Genomic DNA, 23,242 nt, shown 5'->3' with positions numbered 1-23,242 from the left:
CATGGTTTGAACAGGTTTAGATAGATCCAATCTGAGATTTTGATAGATTTGGGTTATGAAGAAAGCCCAGTAGATTTAAACACTTGCAGGTTAGTCTCCTAGATCTTTAAATTAAACGTAGGTGAGACAATTTGTTTAATTTCGGTGACTTGTGGTTGGTTAGTTAAATTAGAAGTGAGAGAAATGGTTGTTAAAATTGCTAAAGAGGTTCTGGAGTTTGAAGATAATTCTCAAATTTGCCAAGGAAGTTTAGATGGAAAGAAAAAGGACATAGGTTTCGAATTAGCAAATAAGTTAGATTTGGGTTTAACTAAGGACAAAAGTAAAGCTGAAATTGTAAGGGAATTGCTCAAACACTTAGATGTGTCAAAGAAACAGACAAGTGCAGTAGAGTTAGAAAAACTTAAATTACAATTGAGGAAAATGGAGTTAGAAGATAAACAAAGGGAGAGAGAAGAGATGGAGGAAAAAGAAAGAGAGAGGCAGTCCTTAGCTGAGCAAAAAGAGAGAATTTGAACTTGAGAAGTTGTGACTTAGTCAGCAAAGTCAAGCTAACAGGATGAAGATTAAAGGATATACTAATATGTCAAAACTCTGCCACATTATGATGAGAAAGATGTCAACGCCTTCTTTATTTCATTTGAAAAATTAGCTAGGCAGATGGAGTGGTCCGAGGATTTATGGGTAATGCCAGTTCAGACTAAACTGGTAGGCAGAGCTAGTGAGGTATTTGCTGTGCTGTCAGATGAGGGGTCAAGAGATTATGAAGAGGTCAAACAGGCTTATGAATTGGTACCAGAAGCATATAGAAAGCGGTTCAGAAACTCAAAGGAAGAACCAGGTCAGACTTATGTTGAGTTTGAAAGAATTAAACAGTCATTTTGATAGATGGGTGTGGGCTTTAAAGATAAAGATAGATAGGACCTATGAGGCTGTAAGGGAGGTTATTCTGATGGAGGAGTTTTAAAACTCACTTCCAACGTTGGTAAGAATTGATGTGGCAGAATAGAAAGTTCAGGAAGTTGAGAAGGGCAGCAGAATTAGCAGGTGAATACATATTGGTGCATAAGGCAAGCTTCTGGCCAGAATTTCATCCTGTGAAGGATAGAAATTGGGAGATGGGGAGATCCTGCACTACGAAAGAAAGAGTAGAGAGCACTGGTAAGAGTTTACCACAGGTTAAAGGTGCCTAAGAGGGTGGAAAGGAGGTGAAAGGCCTCAGATGTTTTCACTGTGGTAAAGTGGGACACATAAAGACACAGTGCTGGTTGTTAAAGAAAGGCACTGTGGAAAAAGATGTGGTAAAAGAAGCTAAGCCAGTGGCAATAGTGAAAGTAGTAAAGGAAACCCCAAGAAAAGCCTAGGAACTGCAGGAGAGTGCACAGCCTAGGGAAGGGCTGGGTATGGAGTTAGTACCTGATCTCTACAAAGAATTTATCTCAGTAGGTAAAGTTTACTCAGCAAGAACAGGGGGAGAAGGGCACAAAGTTATAATTTTGAGAGATACAGGATCTAACCAGTCTTTGATAGTAAGAGAATAGCAAATTTGCACTCTTTCTGATTTGTTACCTGAAAGTATGGTAATTTTTGGGATAGATTGACAGAAATTTTGTGTTCCTCTTTGTAAGATCAGGTTGAAGTGCCAACTCAAGACTGGGGAAATAACAGTGGGAGTGATTAACAGTCTCAGTTCCAGGAATGATTTAGCAGGGTCCAAGGTGGGAGTGACACCCCTTATTATGGAGAAGCCCAAGGAAGATCAAGAAACTGAGTAGTTAAAACAGAAATATCCTGGTATTTTCCCCAGACTGTATAGTACTAGATCCCACTATCACAAGTTACAGCACTTTAAATCCAGTGTGAATCATCCTGAATCCCAGGGAGCATTAGGAAAGTGACATCAGACTTTGAAGACCATATTGAGAGCATGCAGTCAGGATTATCCAAATGATTGGGATAAAGCTATCCCATTCGTTTTGTTTGTCATTAGAGATGTCCCAAATAAATCTACTCAGTTCACTCCTTTGAGTTTAATATTAGAGAATGAAATAAGGGTCCCTTTGAAACTTAGAGAAATTGACAGGACCAAAGTTGAAGATCTCACACTTAGATTAAATTGTGTAGGTGAGTTAGCTAAACAGCCTTAAAGAGGGCACAGCATAAAATAAAGCAGATGACAGATAAAAGCCCAGAGACACTGATGTTATCCCTAGGGGATGACACGTTTGTACTGTTACCAGTGATAGGAGATCCCATCAAAGGCAGGATTAGTGGTCCCTATCAAATTGAGACAGATGAACTATCTCAAAGATGCCAGATAGAAAGAAACTGTATCGGGTGTTTCAACATGTTCACATTGACACTGCCTTATACTGGGAGAGAAAGAATTGGAGAAACAGGTGTTAGTGACTGCCCCAGAGTGAGGAACCAAATCCAAATGTTGTGGATTTTGATATTCCTCAAAATATATTTAAAAATGAACAAGTCCTTGGGAGTGGGATAGGTTAGTAAACTATCTGTCACAAGAACAAAGAACTGCAGTATGAGGACATATGTAAGGAATACTGCTCCAATAAAACACCCCTATTGGCTTAGTCCTTTCACAGCCAGGCAGGTCCAGAAGGAGGTGGACACCATGCTCAATGAGGATATTATCAAGCTGAGCAAGGCAGGAATGACACGGTGGTTCAGCAGTTAGCACTGCTATCTCACAGCACCAGGGTCCCGGGTTCAATTCCTGCCTTGTATGCCAGTCTGCGTGGAGTTTGCACAGTCTCCCCATGTCTGTATGGGTTTCCTCTGGTTTCCTCCCACAATCCAAAGATGTGCAGGTTAGGTGAATTGGCTATGCTGAATTGCCCATCGTGTATTAGACAGGGGTAGGGGAATGGGTTTTGGTGAATTACTCTTTGGAGGGTTACTGTGGATTTGTTGGGCTGAAAGGCTGGTTTTCACATTGTAGGGAGTTTAAATTTTTTTAAAAAAAAAGCAAGTGGCGTTTGCTGATCTTAGTTCCCAAACCAGACAGGACTCAATGGTTCTGCATGGATTATTGAAAGCTCAACAGTTACAAAATCAGACTCCTATCTGATAGAGATTGGAGGACTGTATTGAGAATGTTAGGAGAAGCCAGTTACATCACCAAGTTGGACTTACTGAGTGGTTGCTAGCAGGTACCTTTATCAGAGACAGCAAAAGAATTTGTGTTTGTAACCCCAAATGGGCTATATCAATTCAAAGTGATACCCTTGGGAAAGGAGGAGAACATACCCACCACATTCCAAAGACTCATGAACAGTCGTGGTTGGGTTAACAAACTGCAGTCTATTCGGACGATGTAGTGATCTTTAGTTAAAGTCCTGGAAAGATGACATGGTACAGTTGGCAGAGCTCTCTGGCTGACTAAGAAGCAAAACTGTGATAAAGTGAAACAAAACCAAAATTTGCAAAAGCAAAGGGGACGTTCTTGGGATATAACAATCGTTCATGGAAGGTTTACCCCATGGAACTCAACAACGAAGGCCATCAAGGAATTTCCATGACCAACCTCAAAGAAAGAGGTGCTTCGATTCTTGGGACTAAGCAAATCCGATCAGACATTTGTTCCAAACTTCAGCAGTGTAGTAACACCATTAACTGATTGCCAATTGCTAAGTTGCCATTGATGCTTGTAACATAGGAGTTAGAGCCATACTGGCACTGGATGATGACTATGGAATTTTACTGCCAGTTGGTTACTTCTAAAAGAAACTCAACATTCACGATTGAAAAAAGAACTATTGAGTTTGGTACTGGCCTTACAACACTAAGGTGTATGTCAATGTTGGAGACAGTTGTGTACAATGATCACACTCCTCTTACATTCTTGGAATGCTTTAAAGACAAAAATAGGAGATTATTTTGTTGGCATCTTATGTTACAGACTTTAGATTTATATATGGTACATATTTTAGTCACAGCTGCGTTATCACAGATTTAACTGATAAAGTATAGATAAGGTTGGCATCTATTCAATGTTTTATATAGATATGTGGGAAGAAGTTAATGAGCTTAAATTAAAGTCTATGTATATCATGGTAATGTAGTTAAGGAAGAGAAAACAAAAATATGAAGAGATAGCTTCATTATGTTGGTTTCACTTTTCTGGGGGTGGGGTGGTGGTAGTGTTATAAAGGTGTACAGGTGTACTGTACCTTTAAGAGATTTGAAAAGTTAGCAAGGATTGACAAAGCATAGAGAGTCCTGAACAAAGCAAGAATGTAACATTTGGTTGAAACAAATAGCTGCAGATGAGTTGTCATGAAACAAAAACAAATTCAAATTCAGCCAGTTTAAATTATGCCTCAACACACACAAAATCTGATCAAGTTTAAATTTAGTTTTTTGACAAAACCAATGAAATGATCCAATGTTGTGGGGTATAAAACCAGTTGTTTTTGAATAGCAAAACAGCTAAGCCAGCACCAAACAAACAGACTACTAGCTGAAGAGCTCTCTGAATGGTACCTGTCTGTAAGACATGTGTGCAGACCTAGATAATAAAAAAAATCTATGAAGGAAAAGCTACAAAAGGAGAAGAATCGACAAAGCTGACTGGCTTTTGAAACAAGTGTTTTTTTGTAAATTTCAAATTGGGACTTACTTTTAAAAATAAATTCAGACCAGTATTGTAGAGTGGGAGGGAAAAAATGGGTTAAAGAGAAATGAGTTGTAAATAGTTGTTGGTTTTAATATTCTCTGTTGTATTTAAAGTAAAAATTAACAATTTTTCTTTAAATAGCGATCTCTGGGATAGTTCTTTGCCTCTTGAATTTTAAAGAGATTACGGTGCGAGGTGAATTTTGTGTGGGGCTGGTTTAAATTAGCAGGGGGGTTTACCCCATGTAACAAGGAGAGGGTGTGTATGTTTGGTTGTGGTCATTGGAATTAAGAAGAATAAGGGCAAGCTTATTAAACAGACAGGATTCTTAGATTTATTGGAAGCTATTCCCAATGGAATATTAAAGTCACAATTCACAGAAACCCAGTACCAGCACTGCATAATGGTGTTTAAGTTCATATAAGAAAGAGATACGAGAATACTTTACAGTGGGCAGTCAAACAGTTAATTAATTTGAGATAGTGTTTCAGCCACATAACCTATTCTGTACCATTAAACTATTTCTTACATCTATTTCATTATAAATTATAGCCTATTTTTAAAAGGAGTTGACAGGTTAGATGCAGAAGGACTGTTTTCACTTGTGGAAGAGTCTAGGAGCAGAGAGTATAATCTTGGAATTAGGGATCACCAATTTAAGGCAGATGAGAAGGAATTCTCTCCGAATAGTGAATCTGTGGAATTGTACCACAGAATGCAGTCGAAGCAGTGTCATTAAATATATTTAAGATGGACGTAGAGAAGCAAGGATTATGGGAAAATGGATTGGAGGATTGTTAGAATCAGCCATGATTTTATTGAATGGTAAAACAAAAAAATTAGCCAGATGACCTACTTTTGCTCCATTATCTCAGTCTTGCTGGATGCTTAAGAAAATAAAATAAATCTGAAGGAAAGTGTCCTAAAGCATGGAATTGGGTTACTAAATGGCATTAATCCCACACATCTTAGTTTAAGAGGCACCATTGTACTGAAATAGTGAACTAACTTTCCTGATATTTTGCAGAACAGCATTTCAAGCATACATTTTAGAATTAGCAATAATGTCTCCTTTTCAAAAAGGACTTTCTCCCACATTTAGGCTTCCTACATTTTATGGATGTTATGTAGATTTTACAGGTCACCTGGGATTTAAAGAACAATTTGCAGCAACTTAAGTGGCTCCAAGAGTTTTAGCCTGTGTGAATCTGACAGAGTCCAGTGGTGGAGCAGACCAGGGTCAGCATAGTAGGGGACAGTCATAGCAATTCTAGAATGGGCTAATTGGTGTTATCAGGTCAAGGAAAAAAATTCAGATAGGGAGATTGATCCCTGACCCATGTCCATGGTTCATGCTTTAAGTGCAGATCTGCAAATAACAGCAGCTTCTATTTATATAGCTCTTTAATATAATAAACCACTCCAAGATACTTTACAGGAGCATTATCCACATGTGGATAATAACCTCTTGAGTGAGCACCCGCTGTTGGAACTAGCCAAACAATAAATTCAATTACTTTGAGGAAGGAGAACAAAACTTAAGACAGAAAAGATGAAAACGGTGATTTAGTACAATAATCTACTTTCCATTCAAACTGTTTTAAGCTCGATTTTATGTTGCTTAAGGCAAAAGAGAATAAAATTTTCATCATTTTTGAACTTTTGCAATACTGGATAAAAGTCATTCTGCACATTAGATTGTTTGACAGTCCTGGGTTTCAGATCCATTTACACAGTTGCTGTAGTTATCGGAGTTTGACATTTGTCGTTGCATTGCTTCATGTGGTGTCCCTTCTCCCTGCACTGAAGGCAAAGGAGAAATTTCAAATTTGAGTTGCACAATAATTTATTTAATTTCAAGCAGCAATATTTGTTTAGCTTTTAAATGGTTATTTTCATATTTGATCTAGGAATACATTTTTACTTCAGCTATTTTAAACAAATCATGCTCAATTAGTTCATTTGTTAGATACAAAGAGGAACTCCAATGTGCCACACCAATGTACAAGGACAGCTTGATCAACATAGCATGAAGCATTTTTGTATTTTTCTCCTTCAAATATGCAAATTTGTTAAAAAATAAATTACTTCATAATGGAAAGAACAGGATGAGACAAACACTTGCTCAACTAAAAATTGAATATCTTTTGAGTCTTTATCCTCAGTCCTCCTCTTCTCCCTTCCCACCAAAATGGGTAGAATTACAAAATAGTATTCATTTATAAAACCTGGAGACTTAAGAGTTTTTGATTCAAGTAACGCCATTATTAAATAACTAGCATTAATATGGAGGAGACAGCCCAGTGGTATTGACACTGGACCGTTAATTGAGAGACCCAGATAATGTACAGCAATGGTGGAACTTGAATTCAATAACAATCTGGAATTAAGAGTCTAATGATCACCAGGAATCTATTTGCTCATCTTTTGTGGGGCTGGATGGGGAGTGGTGGGGGGGGGGGGGGGGGGGTGTTGGTGAGAGCGGAAAAGAAGTGCCATCCTTACTTGGTCTGATCCATATGGGACTCTACATCCATAACATATGTGGTTGACTCTTAACTGCCCTGTGGCAATAACTGTTAGCCTAACCAGTGACAGCCTCATCAGAATCAATCAATTTTAGAAAAAAAAACATGGTAAAATTTGTAATCATTTGTGAATTATTTAGTAGGTAGAAAATTATTTTAAATATTTATAGTTGATGTGAAATAAATGTTCTATACCTTGAAGCATTTTTGTTGGCAGACTCAGCCTCCTTAAACCTTTGTCTCCGCAGTGCTGTCTTTTGTGAAAAGTGGAATCTCAGACATTTCCTATTGAAGAAAACAGTTTTTTACCTTGGCTGTTAGATAAAAATCAGTGCTATTTGAGTGAAGAGAAAATTTTGGAAGCCTCTTCATTCTAATATTCAATAATTACCATAGATCTTTATATTCTAACAACAGATTGAGAAACTTTGCACAGTCAAGGTCCTTTGCAGTGCTTTTAGAATATTCAACATACAATTCTGACCTTCTTAAGCTAAATTTGGGAGAATATCATAACCGGTTTTCCTTCATGGAAGAGGATGTATTAAACGGCTAAATTGGACCGGTGTACGGATTCTCCATGGGAAATTTATGTTAATGTTTGCTGGAAGCAAACAGCAAAACAGTGACAATTTGGAAGTGGCCCAGGCAAAAGGATATCAATAAATGCTTGCCTTCATTTCTGATTTTTACCATGTTAACATAACTCATGTTTTATGCTGTTTCTCAAACCAAACATTCAACCAGTGAGCTGTGTTGTGTGTTTTCCACAAATCGGTTCACAAAAGTTATGTGCTGTGTGTTCAAGCTATGGACAGTACAAGTATTTGTATATCGCTGATGCTGGTGGTCAAAATCAATTTCAAAGCCAATATGTTTTGCTGGGGAAATAAAATCCTCAAACAGAGTTGGTGGGAAGTAATGGTTTAATCATTCATTTTTCAGACATGCTGCCTTGCAATCTTACAACATCTGAAATTCATGCTAAGAGCAATCTTATCTGTTGATAGGGACTAATTTTCCATTTGTTCCCTGAAAGAAATCTTCACTTAGGTCATTCCACTGGAGGGAAATTTCTTCATATAGTTATCAATGAATTATGAAAATGCACATTTGGATTGATACTCCATGTTAAAACTTAACGGTTGAAAACTAGATCAGTGAATTGATGCAAACATTAAATGGTTTCCAAACATTCAATCCCATTGGACAGTAAACATTTTATGGCTGAATAATAACTATTAGAGCATAACAGTGCAGTACAGGTCCTTTGACCCTTGATGGTTCCACAGGTTGGTGCAACAATCTGAAGCCCATTTAACCGACGCTACTCCATTCTCATCCACATGCCTATCCAATGACCATTTAAATGCCCTGAAAATTGGCGAGTTTACTACAGTTGCAGGCAGAGCATTCCATGCCCCTACTACAGAGTAAAGAAACTACCTGACATCTGACCTATATCTATCACCCCTCGATTTAAAGCTATGTCCCCTCATGCTAGCCATCACCAGGATGGCTCTGTCCATCCTATCTAACCCTCTGATTATCTTATATCTCAATTAAGTAATCTCAACCTCCTTCTCTCTAACGAAAACAGCTTCAAGTCCCTCAGCCTTTCCTCGAAGACTTTCCCTCCATACCAGGAAACATCCTAGTAAATCTCCTCTGAACTCTTTCCAAAGCTTCCACATCCTTCTTATAACGCAGTGACCAGAACTGCATGCAATACTTCAAATGTGGCCACACCAGAGTTTTGTACAGCTGCAGCATGGTCCCAAAACCCAATCCCTGTACCAATAAAAGTTAACACCATATGGTTTCTTAACAATCTCATCAATTTTGGTGGCAACTTTCAAGGATCTATGTACTTGGACCCAGATCTCTCTGCTCATCTACACTACAAAGAATCTTACCATTAGCCCAATACTCTGCAATCCTGTTACTCATTCCAAAGTGAATCACCTCACTTTTCCACTCTCAGCCCAGCTGTGCAGCTTATTTAAGTGTCTAATCTACAACATGCTTCATCACCAGCCACAACTCTACCAACCTTAGTATTATTCTCAAAATTTACTAACCCATCCTTCCATGCCCTAATATATGTCATTTATATAAATGACCAACAGTGGACCCAGAACAGATCCTGATGGCACACCACTAGTAACTGAACTCCAAGATGAACATTTCAGTCTTTCAGCTAGTCAATTTCTGATTCGAACCATTAAATCACCCTCAATCCCATGCCTATGTATTTTGTGCAATAGCCTACTGTGGGGAACCTTATCAAACCCCTTACTAAAATCCACATACACCATATCAACTGCTTTACCCTCATCCACCTGTCTGGTCACCTTCTCGGAACCCGATAAGGTTTGTGAAGCATGACTTACCCTTCACAAAATAGTATTGGCTATCCCTAATCAACTTCTTCCCCTCTAGAGCATTATAAACTCTTATAACCTTTTCCACACTTTACCAGCAACCAAAGTAAGGCTCACTGGTCTATGATTTCCAGGGGTTGTCTCTACTCTTCTTAAGGGGATAAGATTTGCTATCCTTCAGTCTTCCTGCACTATTCCTGTGGACAAAGATCAAAGCTTGGCAATCTCCTCCCTAGCTTCCCAGAGAATCCTTGGATAAATCCCATCTGGTCCAGGGGACCTTAAAAAATAATTTTATAAACTTGTTCCATTACTTTTTTTAAAAAGGTGTGGACTTTCTTCTCTTCATGGTGTTAACTCCAGTTTGACCTTTGAATCTAATTTACTTTTAAACTATTTTAGGAGTGATTAGCTCATTTAATTTATTCTTTTTTAGCATTCACATTTCACTTCCATTTTTACTAAAAAAATAGAGAAGGGATACTGTTTCTAAATGATATTTAGGGAGTGGACAGTTTGCTACCTTCTCACTTTAAATGAAGTTAAATTAATATCATGAATGCCAATCAAAATGACTGGTGTATTTTAAAATACCAACTGAATTATGTTATCAGTCCTATTCATGTGGTAATTGAAATGAAACATTTCTGCCCATTCAGAATTAGAATGGAGACTTCAAATTAAAATACCAGACAAATTTTAAAAGTGGTTGGAAGTAAATATGTTGAAGTAACCTGGCAGTGAACGCTACTGACTCCACTCCTTGATTTTTGTGCTTAAAAGCTTTGCACTCTGCAAATTAAAAAAAATATTTATTCACAATATATATTTTGTTTTTCTGAAGTAAAGAATATCTAGACTTTCATTTAGCCATCAGCATAACCAACTCCCGATGCCAAATCCTGTAAATAAATCATAAAACCTTGGATTTTTAAGGTATCTTAATGTATACAATTTTTCTTTTGTCAATAGACCACAACTCTAAACATTGCTAGTCATTAAACAAACAATTTTTGTATCAGTAACAATGCACACATTCAACAACTACTGCTTCAGTGAAGCCTATTCAAGAGAAAATACATGCTTGAAATGTACCTTTAGGTCACTGTTCCAATCAGTAAATTCATTACCTGGACTGAAAAACATGCGATAAGTAATTAGTTATTAACTATTTGGCTCCAGAAAAAAAAAGTTCTTCCTGCATTGATACAAGTCTTTTTTTAAATTCCCCTTACTGCGTATTTCTTTCTTTTGATAGGGGGTAGGGAAGTGACTGCACTTGACATCAAGGCAACATTCAGAAGTGTGGGGTAACAAGGAACCCAGCAAAACTGAAGTCAAATGGGAATCAAGTAGAAAACCATCTGCCGGTTGGTGTCATTCCTAGAATAAGGAAAATATTAGTGGTTGTTGGAGACCAATCATCTCTGCTCTAGGACATCATTGTAGGAGATCCTCAGGCTAGTATGCTGGGCCCAATCATCTTTAGCGGTTTCATTAATGCTTCCCCACCACCATTAGGTGAGAAATGGGGCTGTTTGATAACTGCACACTATTCCTCAACATTCACAACTCTTCAGATACTGAAGCATTTGGTGTCCAAATACAACAAAACATGGGTCAAAATTGAGACTTAGGCTGATAACTCCCATCTCCAACAACACAGCACCTTGTAATTACCTTTTAGTGTTCAAAGACATTTTGAGCATGGATTTCCCCAATCTCTTCTTGTGGGGTTACCATTGGCTCAGTTTCTGGACAATCAAACATCATGGCTACAAGAGCAGGTCAGAGGCTGGGAATCCTGTCAAGTGACTCCTATCCACTATCTAAAAGGCATAAATTGAGAGAGTGTGATGGAATAGCCTCTACATAACTGGGTGAATGCAATTACAAAATCACTCAGGAAGCTTGATAACATGCAGGTCCAGAATTACAGGGAATAGTTTTAGGAGGGGGAAAAGATATAAAAGGGACCTAAGGGCAACTTTCTCATGCAGAGGGTGGAGTGTGTATGGAATGACCTGCCAGAGAAAAAGTGATGGAGCATATATAGTTGCAACAGTTAAAAGGCATCTGGATGGGTATATGAATAGGAAGGGTTTGGAGGGATGTGGGCTGGGTGCTGGCAGGTGGTACTAGAATGGGTTGGGATATCTGGTCAGCATGGATGAGTTGGACCAAAGGGTCTATTTCTGTGCTGTACATCTATGACCAAGACTGTATTCTACTGGTCTGATATAACCAGTAATTATATATCCCTTGGCATATCAGAGCACCTCAATTGTAGTTCACTCCTGGTTAACCATCTTGCTGGGTTGCCAACACAGCTACTAAGTTGTACCCAGCAAGATATCACAAACCACAAAGGATAGAAATGAGCAATTGATGTCAATTGAAGGAGAGTTCCTCAGCCTCAAAGTGCCATGGAGTCTTGTACACAAAACAAGATCTAGAGTTTGCCCAATAAACACCTCATGAATTAGAGCATACCTAATGATGCTGCACTCCCTCAGTAGCTCTGACATTACACTGACAAGTGCTGAAGGGAGGTTTGAACCCACAACTTCCTTGGTCAGATGCAAGTGCAGTACTGACTCAACTGATTAAAAGACTCAAAAAAGTTTGACAAATAAACATTTGATAATGTTATTTGATATTTCAACAGATTTAATTTTAATTTAACTAAATTAAAAAGTTTTGTCCGGCTATCAATTGTAACAACTAGCCAAGGACAGCACTACCTAATATAATTTGGAGAAAACTTACTGTGAAAATTTACATGCTGTTCCTTCAGGGCAGTAACCAGCCAGATAATTCTCACAGATTATCTTCCTGGTGTGTTTGTTTTTGCACAGTGGGCCTGCCACAGAAATAGATCAGTGGAGTGAATTTTGTAAACTATATTGTCAATTCACACTACTTTTGCAAATTTAAAAATTTATACATGCACATCTTTTAAAAATGTCAATGTATTGTCATTAGTTCCCAGTTGTTGCTTTTAAAGTGTAGATGGTCCATCCCTACATTCAAAGCTGTTCAATAATCTGAAGTACTAAAGCCAAGCAATTTACAAAAGTCACACAAGGTCAGTCCAGATGCCATGTCTATCGTGAGTTTAGCCCTCTGCTTGCAATTGGCACAGCTCTTAGTTCCCAATATACAGTTTACCAGTAATAAACATAGCAAAAGAACTATTCATTCAACAAATGAAACTTAAATGGTTTTGGTTTAAAGGGAAAATAAAAGTTACTTCAAAATGCAAAGCTGATAATGATTTTTTTGGGGGGCGTCAGCATTCCCAATGGATTGTAAACTGGAAAGACTACCTGTAATAATTGAGATCAAATAAGACACTGCAAACTCTGGAAGTTTACATCTGTGTCAAAAAAACATTAGTTTGCTGTTTCTACTGAACCCTTTATGGAGGATCTTAAGCATCAACTTACAATATTGCTCTTGAAATAATGGACCTGCTGCAGAAGTAATTTCTATTTTTATATTTGAAATGTATGAAGACAAAGAGATTCAAGATGGGTTTGAGAAACATATGCAAACTTATTATAATAATAATCATAATACAAATAGAGAAGACAACAGAATCAGATATACTAAAAGGATAAAAGGGTTGAATACACTTAATTTATTAAAGATAAGAGTAGTTTAGAACACAGCCCTACCTTCACCTTAAGCTTCAATCAAATCTGAGCAAACAGTTTAATGAAAACTGAAAAAACTTCATTGTTTGTAAACAAGCATAAAATGTCTTGCTAGCATGGTTACCACGTTTTTCCAAACAGAAACAGCGTGTGCATAACGCAAAGTAGAGTGGGCAACATTTCTGCTGTTTAAATTTTGTCTCAAGGTTTCTAATTCTCCCAATTTCATCATTAATCAAATCAGAACTATTTTCTCTTTGATGTGACTTGCATTGTGGGAAACTAATGCAAGAGTTTTCAGCATTCATCAGAAGTGTTGCCCACTCTACTTTGCGTTATGCACATGCTGTTTCTGATTGAGAAAACGTGGTAACCATGCTAGCAAGACATTTTATGCTTGTTTACAAACTATGAAATTTCCAATGATTCAGTCTGTAGAAATTGAAGCTATTTATTCCTTTGGTGGAAAGTTCATGAACTACAGGACACTGACTTGATCTGATTGGGGTGAACAAACAAAAAGGAGAACAAACCATTTTAATGCAGTGAGTGATTACAGTCTGGAAACGAGAGAGCATGGAAGAGACAGATTCAAGTGGGTCTTTCAAAAGAAAAAAAATCAGAATTAACTGAAAAAGAATGAAAATTGCAGGGCACCTCAGCTATAGATCATCTCTGCAGGGGTTCCTCAGGGTAGTGCCCAAGGCCCAACCATCTTTAGTTGCCCCAATGACCTTCCCTCCACCATAAGGTCAGGTCAGATGTGGGGATATTCAACAATGATTGCAAAATGTTCAGTACCATTTGCAACTTCAGATACTGAAGCAGTCCATGTTCAATATATTAGGATCTGGACAATGTTCAGGCTTGGGCTGACAAGTAGCAAGTAATACTCACACCACAAAAGTGCCAGGCAATGACCATCTCCAATAAAAAACAATTGAACCACTGCCCCTTGACATTCAAATGGTATTACCATCACTGAACCCTCCATTATCAGCATCCTTGGGGTTATCACTGACCAGAAACTCAGCACATGACAATGGCTGCAAAAGCAGGTCAGAGGAATAGGAATACTATGGTGAGTAATAGGAAAGATACAGAGGCTTTGGAGAGGGTGCAAAGAAGGTTTACCAGGATGCTGCCTGGACTGGAGGGCTTGCTGTATGAAGAAAGGCTGAATAAGCTCGGACTTTTCTCTCTGGAGAGGAGGAGGAAGAGAGGAGACCTGATCGACGTGTACAAAATAATGAGGAATAGATTGAGTCAATAGCCAGAGACTTTTCCCCAGGGCAGGATTGACTGGTACGAGAAGTCATAGTTTGAAGATTAGGAGGAAGGTATAAAGGAGACGTCAGAGGTAGGTTCTTTACACAGTCATGAATGCATTACCAGTTGAGGTGGTGGAAGTGAAGTCTTTGGGGACATTTAAGCGACTGCTGGACATGCACATGGATAGCAGTGAGTTTAGGGGTGCATAGGTTAAGTTACTATATTTTACATTAGGATTAAGTCTTGGCACAATATAGTGGGCCAAAGGGCCTGATCTACCTGTACTTTTCTATGTTCTATGTAACTCACTAAATCCTGTCTACCTTCTATAAGGCACAAATCAGGAATGTGATGGAAACCTCACCTGCCTGGATCAATGCAGCTCCAACAACATTCAAAAAGCTTTAAAACAAGTATTTTCATAGGCACCACATACACAAGCATCCACTCCCTCCACTACTAATGCTCAGTAGCAGCAGTATGTAGTATCTACAAGATGCACTGCAGAAATTCTTCAACCTCCAGACCACTTCCATCTAGAAGGACCAGGGCAGCTGATACATGGGAACACCACCATCTGCAGGTTACCCGCTGAGGCACTCACCACCTGGACTTGGAAATAGATAGTTCTTAATTCACTGCTGTTGCATCAAGATCCCAGAATCCCCTCCCCAAGGAGTAATGTGAGTCAACCTACAGCACATGGACTGCAGCAGTTCAGCCAGTAATGTACACAGTCCACCAGTGAATTAAAAACAAAACACTGAAAGTGAGTAGCAAACTATTTCTGTTGATAAACTGCAGCAGGATTGAACACAATATTATAGTGCTAATTGCTCTGCAGATGACCAGCAGGAGGTAACAGTTTATTTTTAGATACTTCTACATAAACAAACAGCGGCAGTTAAAAAAAAACTCATTAATATAACATGGAATAATCCTGCTTGAGTGTAAAAAAATATTTTCTAGAGAATTAAAAAAGGTGCTGGTCAGAATTTGGACCGTGAAGGATTTAGAGTACATTTAAAAATAAAGTTGTCATGACTCGTGGACATTGCTGACATTTATTGTCCACCTGTAATTGTCCTCCAGGGGGTAGTAGTGAGCTGACTTCTTGAATCACTGCAGTCCTTGTGATGTACCACCCCAGTGCTGTTAGAGAGAAAATTCTAGGATTTCAACAGCACAGCAGTGAGAGAACAGCAATATAGTTTGTTATAGTCAGAATGTTTGTGCTCGAAGATGAATTCACATCTGTAGCAGTAGAGAATTAGGAACAAGGCCAGTATTGAGCAAAGTGAAAAATTAAAGTCTGCAGTTACTTACCATATTTACAGAACCCTCGGTCATACCAGGGGCAGTCTGGAATTTGCATTCGTGAATTGAGGTGTAGGAAAGGACACTCTTGTTTATTGCATTCACCTGCATCCAAAATAGGCAAGTCATGTGACTCAGTCTGGTCTGTGCCCCAATCTTATTATTTGCATTTAAAAGGGATGGAGCAGATTTTGACTGAAAAGCACCGTATCAAAGATTTAAATCTTAGTTGGACGCTGGGAAGGTGTCAAGAAAAAGATACATTGATTCCCAGCTATGGACAGATTGAACAAGCCCTGCTGCTTTGAAAATGGAAGAGGCTGTAACAAAATTTATTTGAATCTCCTCCCCCAATGATTCTTTTGGACTATTCAGAATTGCTATGGATTCCTCCTTCTTAATCCTTTATCATTTTAAGGGAGCAACAGTACAAGTACTGTAAGACAGGTTTATAAATGCAATTTCTTCCATATTTATTTCCTTGCCCCATGCTGGGGAAAGGGGCCACCAGTTACAAAATTTTTTCTAGCACCTTGGTCAAGATCCTTGCAGCGTGTGCAAAATTTAAAAGCATAGCCTAGATTTTCACTATCATCCCACGTCAAATGTTTTTTTCCCCTACAAGCAGGTAAAAACAATAACTACAGATGCTGGAAACCAGATTCTGGAATAGTGGTGCTGGAAAAGCACAGCAGTTCAGGCAGCATCCGAGGAGCAGGAAAATCGACGTTTCGGGCAAAAGCCCTTCATCAGGAATACAGGACAAGCACCAATCAAAAAAATCTACCAACATCTGCCCATAATTTCTGACCATGCATTTATTTGAAAAATAAAAGAGCAACAAAGGTCATTTTCCAATAGGTGCTCCAAGCAACAGAAACAAAATGCTGGGAAAAAAAAAATCAGCAAGTCTGGAGACATGTGGAGAGAAAAACAGAGTTAGTGCTGAGAGTCCAGCATGCCTCTTCAGAACTCCCAGCAGTCGAATCAGTGCAGCCATCCCCAATCCTGGTTTAGCTCAATCTTCATGATTGTGGATAAAACCTTAACTGATGCCTCCCTTCCTCCATAGTGCCACCTTAGAGGGACAGACCATGATGGAACTTTAAACGTTTGTAGTCTTTGTCATTTAATTCCACACCAAATGGCATTTGCCCACTGAAGTATTTGAAAACCCAAACAGTATTATCCAAGCCCTCAAAAGATGTGAACAATGGTGAATTAGTTGGTAAAACATGACAGATTGGAAATATTTGCTTATCCATTTCGAGACAAAAAAAGTCTGACTTTGCACCAAGGGTTTGAATGGAGACATGAGAATCTTGCAAATGAATGCAAAGGCCTACTTGCACGTATTAACACCCTTTGGTAAAATTCAGGCCAGTTATTCAAAAATGTACTTTCATGTAAAATATCAAACCAGTGATTTGCCCTTGCAATGTTGTCAGTTAGAAATTGTACCCAAAACGTAAACCAGGATTTTCCAGAAACACTAGCCAACTAACTTTTCCATTTTATGTATTTCTCAGTCAGTATAAGAATCAATGGCGTACATTCAGACTTATTTTGTCAATGACAGTTTTCCAGTGTACTGATTTTAAAGTGATTTTAAAGTTAATGGGCAGAAACTCTAGCTAAAACAGGAAACATTCTGGTCTTCATTTGTAGGGCTCAACATTAGTTGCAATTATTTCTGTAAGCTTCTATACTTTCTACAGACCATCTCAATTCAGGAGTTCTTTCAGATCTTTCCATATTTGATGAATGACTCTACTGGAGACTTCAGCCCTTGGCATCACATGTCAGCATCATTTTTTTCCATGTCAAAGTTATGTATAGAAATAAATATACTGTGATCTCATTGAGTGGCAGAGTTGAAGGGCTGAATGGTCTACATCTGCTCATGTTTTATTGGCTTACCATATTTTGAATAGAAGTAGCATCGTGGCATCTTAGTCTCATCATACTCATGCAAAAACTCACACTGGTCTCCTTTTTTACACAGGCTTCGGAGCCAGTGTTTGCATACGACATTCTTGTCACCACACGTGTGTCGAAATGGGCACATTTGATCTACAATTAACAAAGACTGTTTAGTTACAAGTGGAGATTCACTGGAATACAAAAAAAAAGTGCTATTAAAAAAAGGAGCGAGAGATTCAGTTTGGTGATGCCTATTATGAGAAGATGTAGAAAGCGCCTCTAATGATCCTGCAATGCTAGTAAGAAAACCAAGTTGACATTTACCATTACAGCAACACAGCAAGTTTGAACATAGATATTGTAATGTGAAAACTAATTAGCAAATAATATCAAATATTCAGGCAATATTGGATGTAGTAATGAACTGTCAATTTACACGATAAAAACAAATCATTTTCAAGGTTTGTTTTAAACATTTCCATAATTTTCTAAAAGTCAATTTGTTTTAAATCAGAGGACACCATCCCAGTTATGAAGAAATGAAGGCAACCCTATTTTGTGATCACTGCCAGGGTGGAGATTCACTTCTATATGGAGATTCACTTCTATAGTAACTGCCCTCAGTTTTAGAGGGCAACTGGACATTGAATAAACAATTTTTATTCAGTGATGAAAGGTGGGCACAGGGGAGACTTTGATTTGAAACAAACAAAGTCTCTTTGCCAAGATATCAGATTATACACAGTCAAGTACTTACATCCAGCTCAGTTGGGGAAGTGGGAAAATTTTACAGGCCAAGTTTTTAAAGGAATAAATGGGGTAAAGCTGGTTAAACCCTTGAATACATTTGATTAACTATCCCCTAAGGGTTGTTACTGGGGATAAAGTAAAAGTCTACAATTTAGTTTTCAACAATATATTTCTGAAAAAAAAGGCTAAGCTGTAATAATAATTTTATTAAAGAGATACTTAATCATTGTGGAGAAAACCTTAACTAAGTGTTCTTTTTCCTCCATTGTGCCACCTTAGAGGGGCAGAATGTCATTTCATTATGGTCAAATTATTATCTAACTACTCCCTACATTGATGCTTTCACAACGCTACACACCAACAATTCTATATTATAATTCTTTTGACAATACCATAGCTTTAGGAAGTGCATTTTGTCCTTTCCCCGCCCCCTCGTGAACTTAGTTTGAGACAGAGGTTGAGCACTAAAGTCTGCTCAAAGCCAATAAAGCTTGAGGCCTTGGGTCTTATTAAGATGTTGGAAAATTTGAAGCAGCCTGAATGGGTGAGGTCAAGCTCCCCCAGAACAAGGATTTTTATTTTTAGAGATTCCAGCAACTGCTGACAACTAAACTGAAAGTGCAAGCTCTTATTCCTCTCTTACAGCTAAAAGCTGGGGTTCCTCTTCCTGCTGCTAGAATTGTATGTGAAACAATCTATTTGACTGAATTTGCCTTTGTTAAGGGTGTGGTTATGGGATGCTACTATATTAGAAGTGTTAATTAATAGTACTGAATATATATTCTTTTGATAAACATTTCAGTTACAGTTAAACTAATTTTTCTTTATTCTTAAACCACAGTTAAAATACAGACAAAATTAAAAAAATGAAGTATGTTTTTCTTAATTTGCATCTGGAATGCATTTTACCTTTGAGAGAAAAAAGGTTAGGTTTAGGCTATCCTAACATATTTTGAAGGGGTTTGGCTGAGTCCAATACATTTTTTTTCTGGAAACTTGTGAAGAAGAGTTATGTATTTTGTTTTACTAAATCAGAACACCTACAGTATGGAAGGTCCATTGGGCCCACACTAACCTTCCAAAGAGCATCTGACCCAGACCCATGCACCTACCCCATCCTTATAATCCCACATTTTCACTGGCTAATCCACCTAGCCTGCACATCCCAGACACTTGGCAATTTAACATGGCCAATCCACTTGCACATTTTTTAGGCTATGGGAGGAAACTGGAGCACCAGAGGAAACTCAGGCAAACGCAAGCAGAATGTGTAAATTCCACACAGACAGTTGCCAGAGGATGGAATCAAATCCAGGTCCCTGGTACTGTGAAGCAGCAGTGCTAACCACTGAGCCGCTGTGGTGATCACCAATGAAAAGAGCAATTCTGAAAATGCAGTGACCAAAATGGTTGGTGATCAATGGAACCGCTTTAAAATAAATAACAATTCCACTTTGCATCAGTCACATTATAAAACAGACTTAGTGTGCAGATCAACATTTCCCTTGCCACATATTAATGACATGGTCACAGATCATTCCAAACTACACTTGCTTAAGTTTTCATTCAAGATTCAAAATTGATTCAGCCCAATTCCATAACTGATAGCAGTTCTATTTATCAACAAGGGATCACATCTCAATACTTGAATGATGTCTTTGTTTCATTAGTATCTTACCTTTTAAGCATTTACCTTTAATGAAAAGCTCACAAACAGCTGAACTAGATCCTGCAAAGAAAGATCACAACATTTATAGGGAACTCAAGACTACTATTACTGGCATATATTTCACTATCCATGAGCTTTTATACAGCACTTTGCTTAAATGGATTTCTCACATTTTTGTTGTTAATGCACAATACTAACTTTTTTTTCCCCCGCTCACACCTATTAAGAGCTCACATTTTATACCATTCGTCTAGCTGTTCCATTTTTGTATTACAGGGACACTAACTACCTTACAGGCTTATAACAACGTCTTAGTGCACACTGAAGATGTTGAACTTTTACTGTGCTGATACAAACCTAAGCATCTAGTATTTTAGCCGTACCTCCATCGAGATGCACTTCATCAGCAAGTGCTTACGTAATTTTCCAAAATTCATACTAGTATCAATTGCATTCACATAACTTGAAATTTTCATTTTTTAAATATGGAGTGCACCATTTACCTTTTTCTGAAATGCACATCTGTAATCAAAGATCCAAAAGTAAGATGATAAAGTAATATCTTAAATACAGGTTGGAATGTTGCTGGTGTCAAAGGGAGGAGAACTATCCACAGTTTATTTTTAATATTTCCTGCTGCCCAACCTGCAAGATTTGGTCATTTTCTCTTTAGTGAATTAGCTAGCAGGAGTCAGAGTTGAAAAAAAAAAGATAAAATCCCTCCCCATCAGGAAACTAGACTGGCTCGTGAATCATCCAAAGTGCCACAGTGTACTCTAGATCAAAGATAATGTAATGTAAAGTTTTAGATTGTTTACAGTCAGCCAATTCTAGGCCAATCATCCTGGAGCCTACCCAGTCCCTAATAAGAGCCTAAAGCCCAATCTCCATTTCCAAGGAAGGCAGTAGAATTCTGTAGTTGAGATAAATACTAATATTGCTGAATAGTTTGGAACCAAAATCATGAACTGCCATTTTGTTGTATGATGCAGTCATTAAGTAGCATCAGATCCTATTTACTTATTAATTAGAACTTAAGTCCTAATTAATTTAAAAAACTCAAGTCACATCTGCTGAAATTGATTAGATTAGTTACAGCGTGGAAACAGGCCCTTCGGCCCAACAAGTCCACACTGACCCGCCGACTCACCTAACATTACAGGCAATTTAGCTTGGCCAATTCACCTAACCTGCACATTTTTGGATTGTGGGAGGAAACCGGAGCACCCGGAGGAAACCCATGCAGACACAGGGAGAATGACTGTGTGGAGTTTGCACAGTCAGTCGCCGGAGGCGGGAACTGAACCCAGGTCTCTGGTGCTGTGAGGCAGCAGTGCTAACCACTGTGCCACCATGCTGCCCATCTTTCAATCTAGTCCTCTTTCTCCAAAAGAATTCAAAACCCTCACTTTAAAAAAATTCATGAACACTTACAAGGGCAAAATAAACACTAATACAGGGATTCAGACTTACAGGAGTTTGGCCAAGGTGAAATATCTTGTTATTAACTTTCATGGCATCATTTTGAGATTGTTGTCAACTTTAAGTATTTGAAACTCAGTTTCAAAGTATTGGGTGAAATTTGAACAAGTGAACAACAGGATAATTTATTATAGGTCAAGGCATAATCTTCCTTCAACAATTTCAGATATTGGAAAATTTAACCTTTAAACCTTTCCTAAAGATTGATCTCTTTCAGGCACAAAGCAGCCTGTAAAGAAAAACACATAGTATCTCACTTGCCCAGATGAGTTCAACTCCAACAATATTCAGGAAGATCAATATCATCCAATACAAAGAAACCCATAAATCAGCTGCACATGTCCATTGCAGTGCACTGGGCTATAGTGTACACCATCCACATGCACCATCTTACCATGACTCCTTCCACAGCAACAACTACTGCGAAAAGGACAAAGGCAGTAGGTGACTTGGGAGCACCACCACCTGCAAGTTTCCATTAGCGTCTGACCCAATTCGATTTCCAAAATAGCTTTTCATTGTCCTGCATCAACAGTCCAGAACTCCCTCCTAATAGTGCTACAGGTTTGGCTACACCACATAAACTACAGTAGTTCAAGAAGGCAACTCACCATTACCGTCACAGATAATTAATGCTGGCCTTACCTTGCCATTCTCAAAGGGATTAAAAGAAAAGCAAACAACAAGAAAAAAACAAGAATATAAAAGTTGAACAATGAAATTTGTTTCAAATACAATTACATTTCTATTACAGTGAAAACAATGGAATAATTGCCTTAATTATTTAGAAAGTATGCACAAGAATGAGTTTTTCCCCCCCCAAGTTTTATCTTCAGATGACAAGGAACTCCTTACTATCCATGCCAGAAAATGGCAAATCCATAATTCCTCTCTGTTGCTCCAGAACAATTTCAAAATCAAATCTCATCATCTGTAAACCAGCCACCAACTCTTGCATCCTTCACTGTTACAGTTTAACTTTTTTTTCCCCTAGATCAATACTTATCCACATTAGGGAACAAACATATTCCTTAGCAAACTTAATTTATAAACATATCTGTGCCCAGGGCCTCCTGGGACTTTATAAAATATTAATTCTGTTTTAAATTACTTTTTGTAATAAACTGCAGATTATAGTGTAAATAGAGATTTGTCAATTAAAGAATTTAATTTAATGATTTTCAAGTTTAGGGTTTCAATGGTCACATGACAATTCAGTACTGGGATTAGTGACTTAATTAGCTGTTCACCGAAAGCTAAGGTAAATCTTATGTGCTGAAATTTGTTGCTTCAGTGAATTGTCTGTAAATATTTGCAGAAGTAATGGATTGGAAAGTAATTTTGAGTTTTGCAATTACATTGTTAGGGAAAGGCAAAAACGATTAATTTATAAGTTGAAGTGTAGTTAGAATTTGATCACAGTTACATTAGCTTCTGGCCATTCGTAGCTGGGTGTTCCGTTTCCTGCTGGGAAAGTGAAGAGGGAAAATCTTTCAACACTATCAACTACAAGGTAAGAGGGTCCTAGGTCCTACTAAGAGGAAGTGGTAGATGCAATATTTAAAATACAATTGGACAAGAATGTGAATAGGAAAGGTTTCAAGGGATGTGGGCCAAAC

At 38.1% G+C, this 23,242-nt stretch overlaps 1 protein-coding gene across 1 annotated transcript; it reads right to left on the bottom strand.

Moving 5' to 3' along the window:
* Positions 1–6,045: 6,045 nt before the first annotated feature.
* On the bottom strand, positions 6,046–22,581 carry LOC140464228 (putative cleavage and polyadenylation specificity factor subunit 4-like protein). Its single transcript, XM_072559071.1, has 8 exons — positions 22,479–22,581; positions 20,151–20,201; positions 17,720–17,872; positions 15,809–15,904; positions 12,321–12,414; positions 10,647–10,686; positions 7,363–7,452; positions 6,046–6,442 (listed from the first exon to the last, which is right to left on the bottom strand). Exons 1-7 carry the CDS (start codon positions 22,579–22,581, stop codon positions 7,396–7,398), a joined length of 594 nt encoding a protein of 197 aa, XP_072415172.1. The 3' UTR covers positions 6,046–6,442; positions 7,363–7,395.
* Positions 22,582–23,242: the final 661 nt, after the last annotated feature.

This window comes from Chiloscyllium punctatum, chromosome 39 (assembly GCF_047496795.1).
Source record: "Chiloscyllium punctatum isolate Juve2018m chromosome 39, sChiPun1.3, whole genome shotgun sequence".
Classification (NCBI taxonomy): domain Eukaryota; kingdom Metazoa; phylum Chordata; class Chondrichthyes; order Orectolobiformes; family Hemiscylliidae; genus Chiloscyllium; species Chiloscyllium punctatum.
Note: the sequence above shows the minus strand (reverse complement) of the source record. Positions and strands in the feature narration are given on the sequence as shown.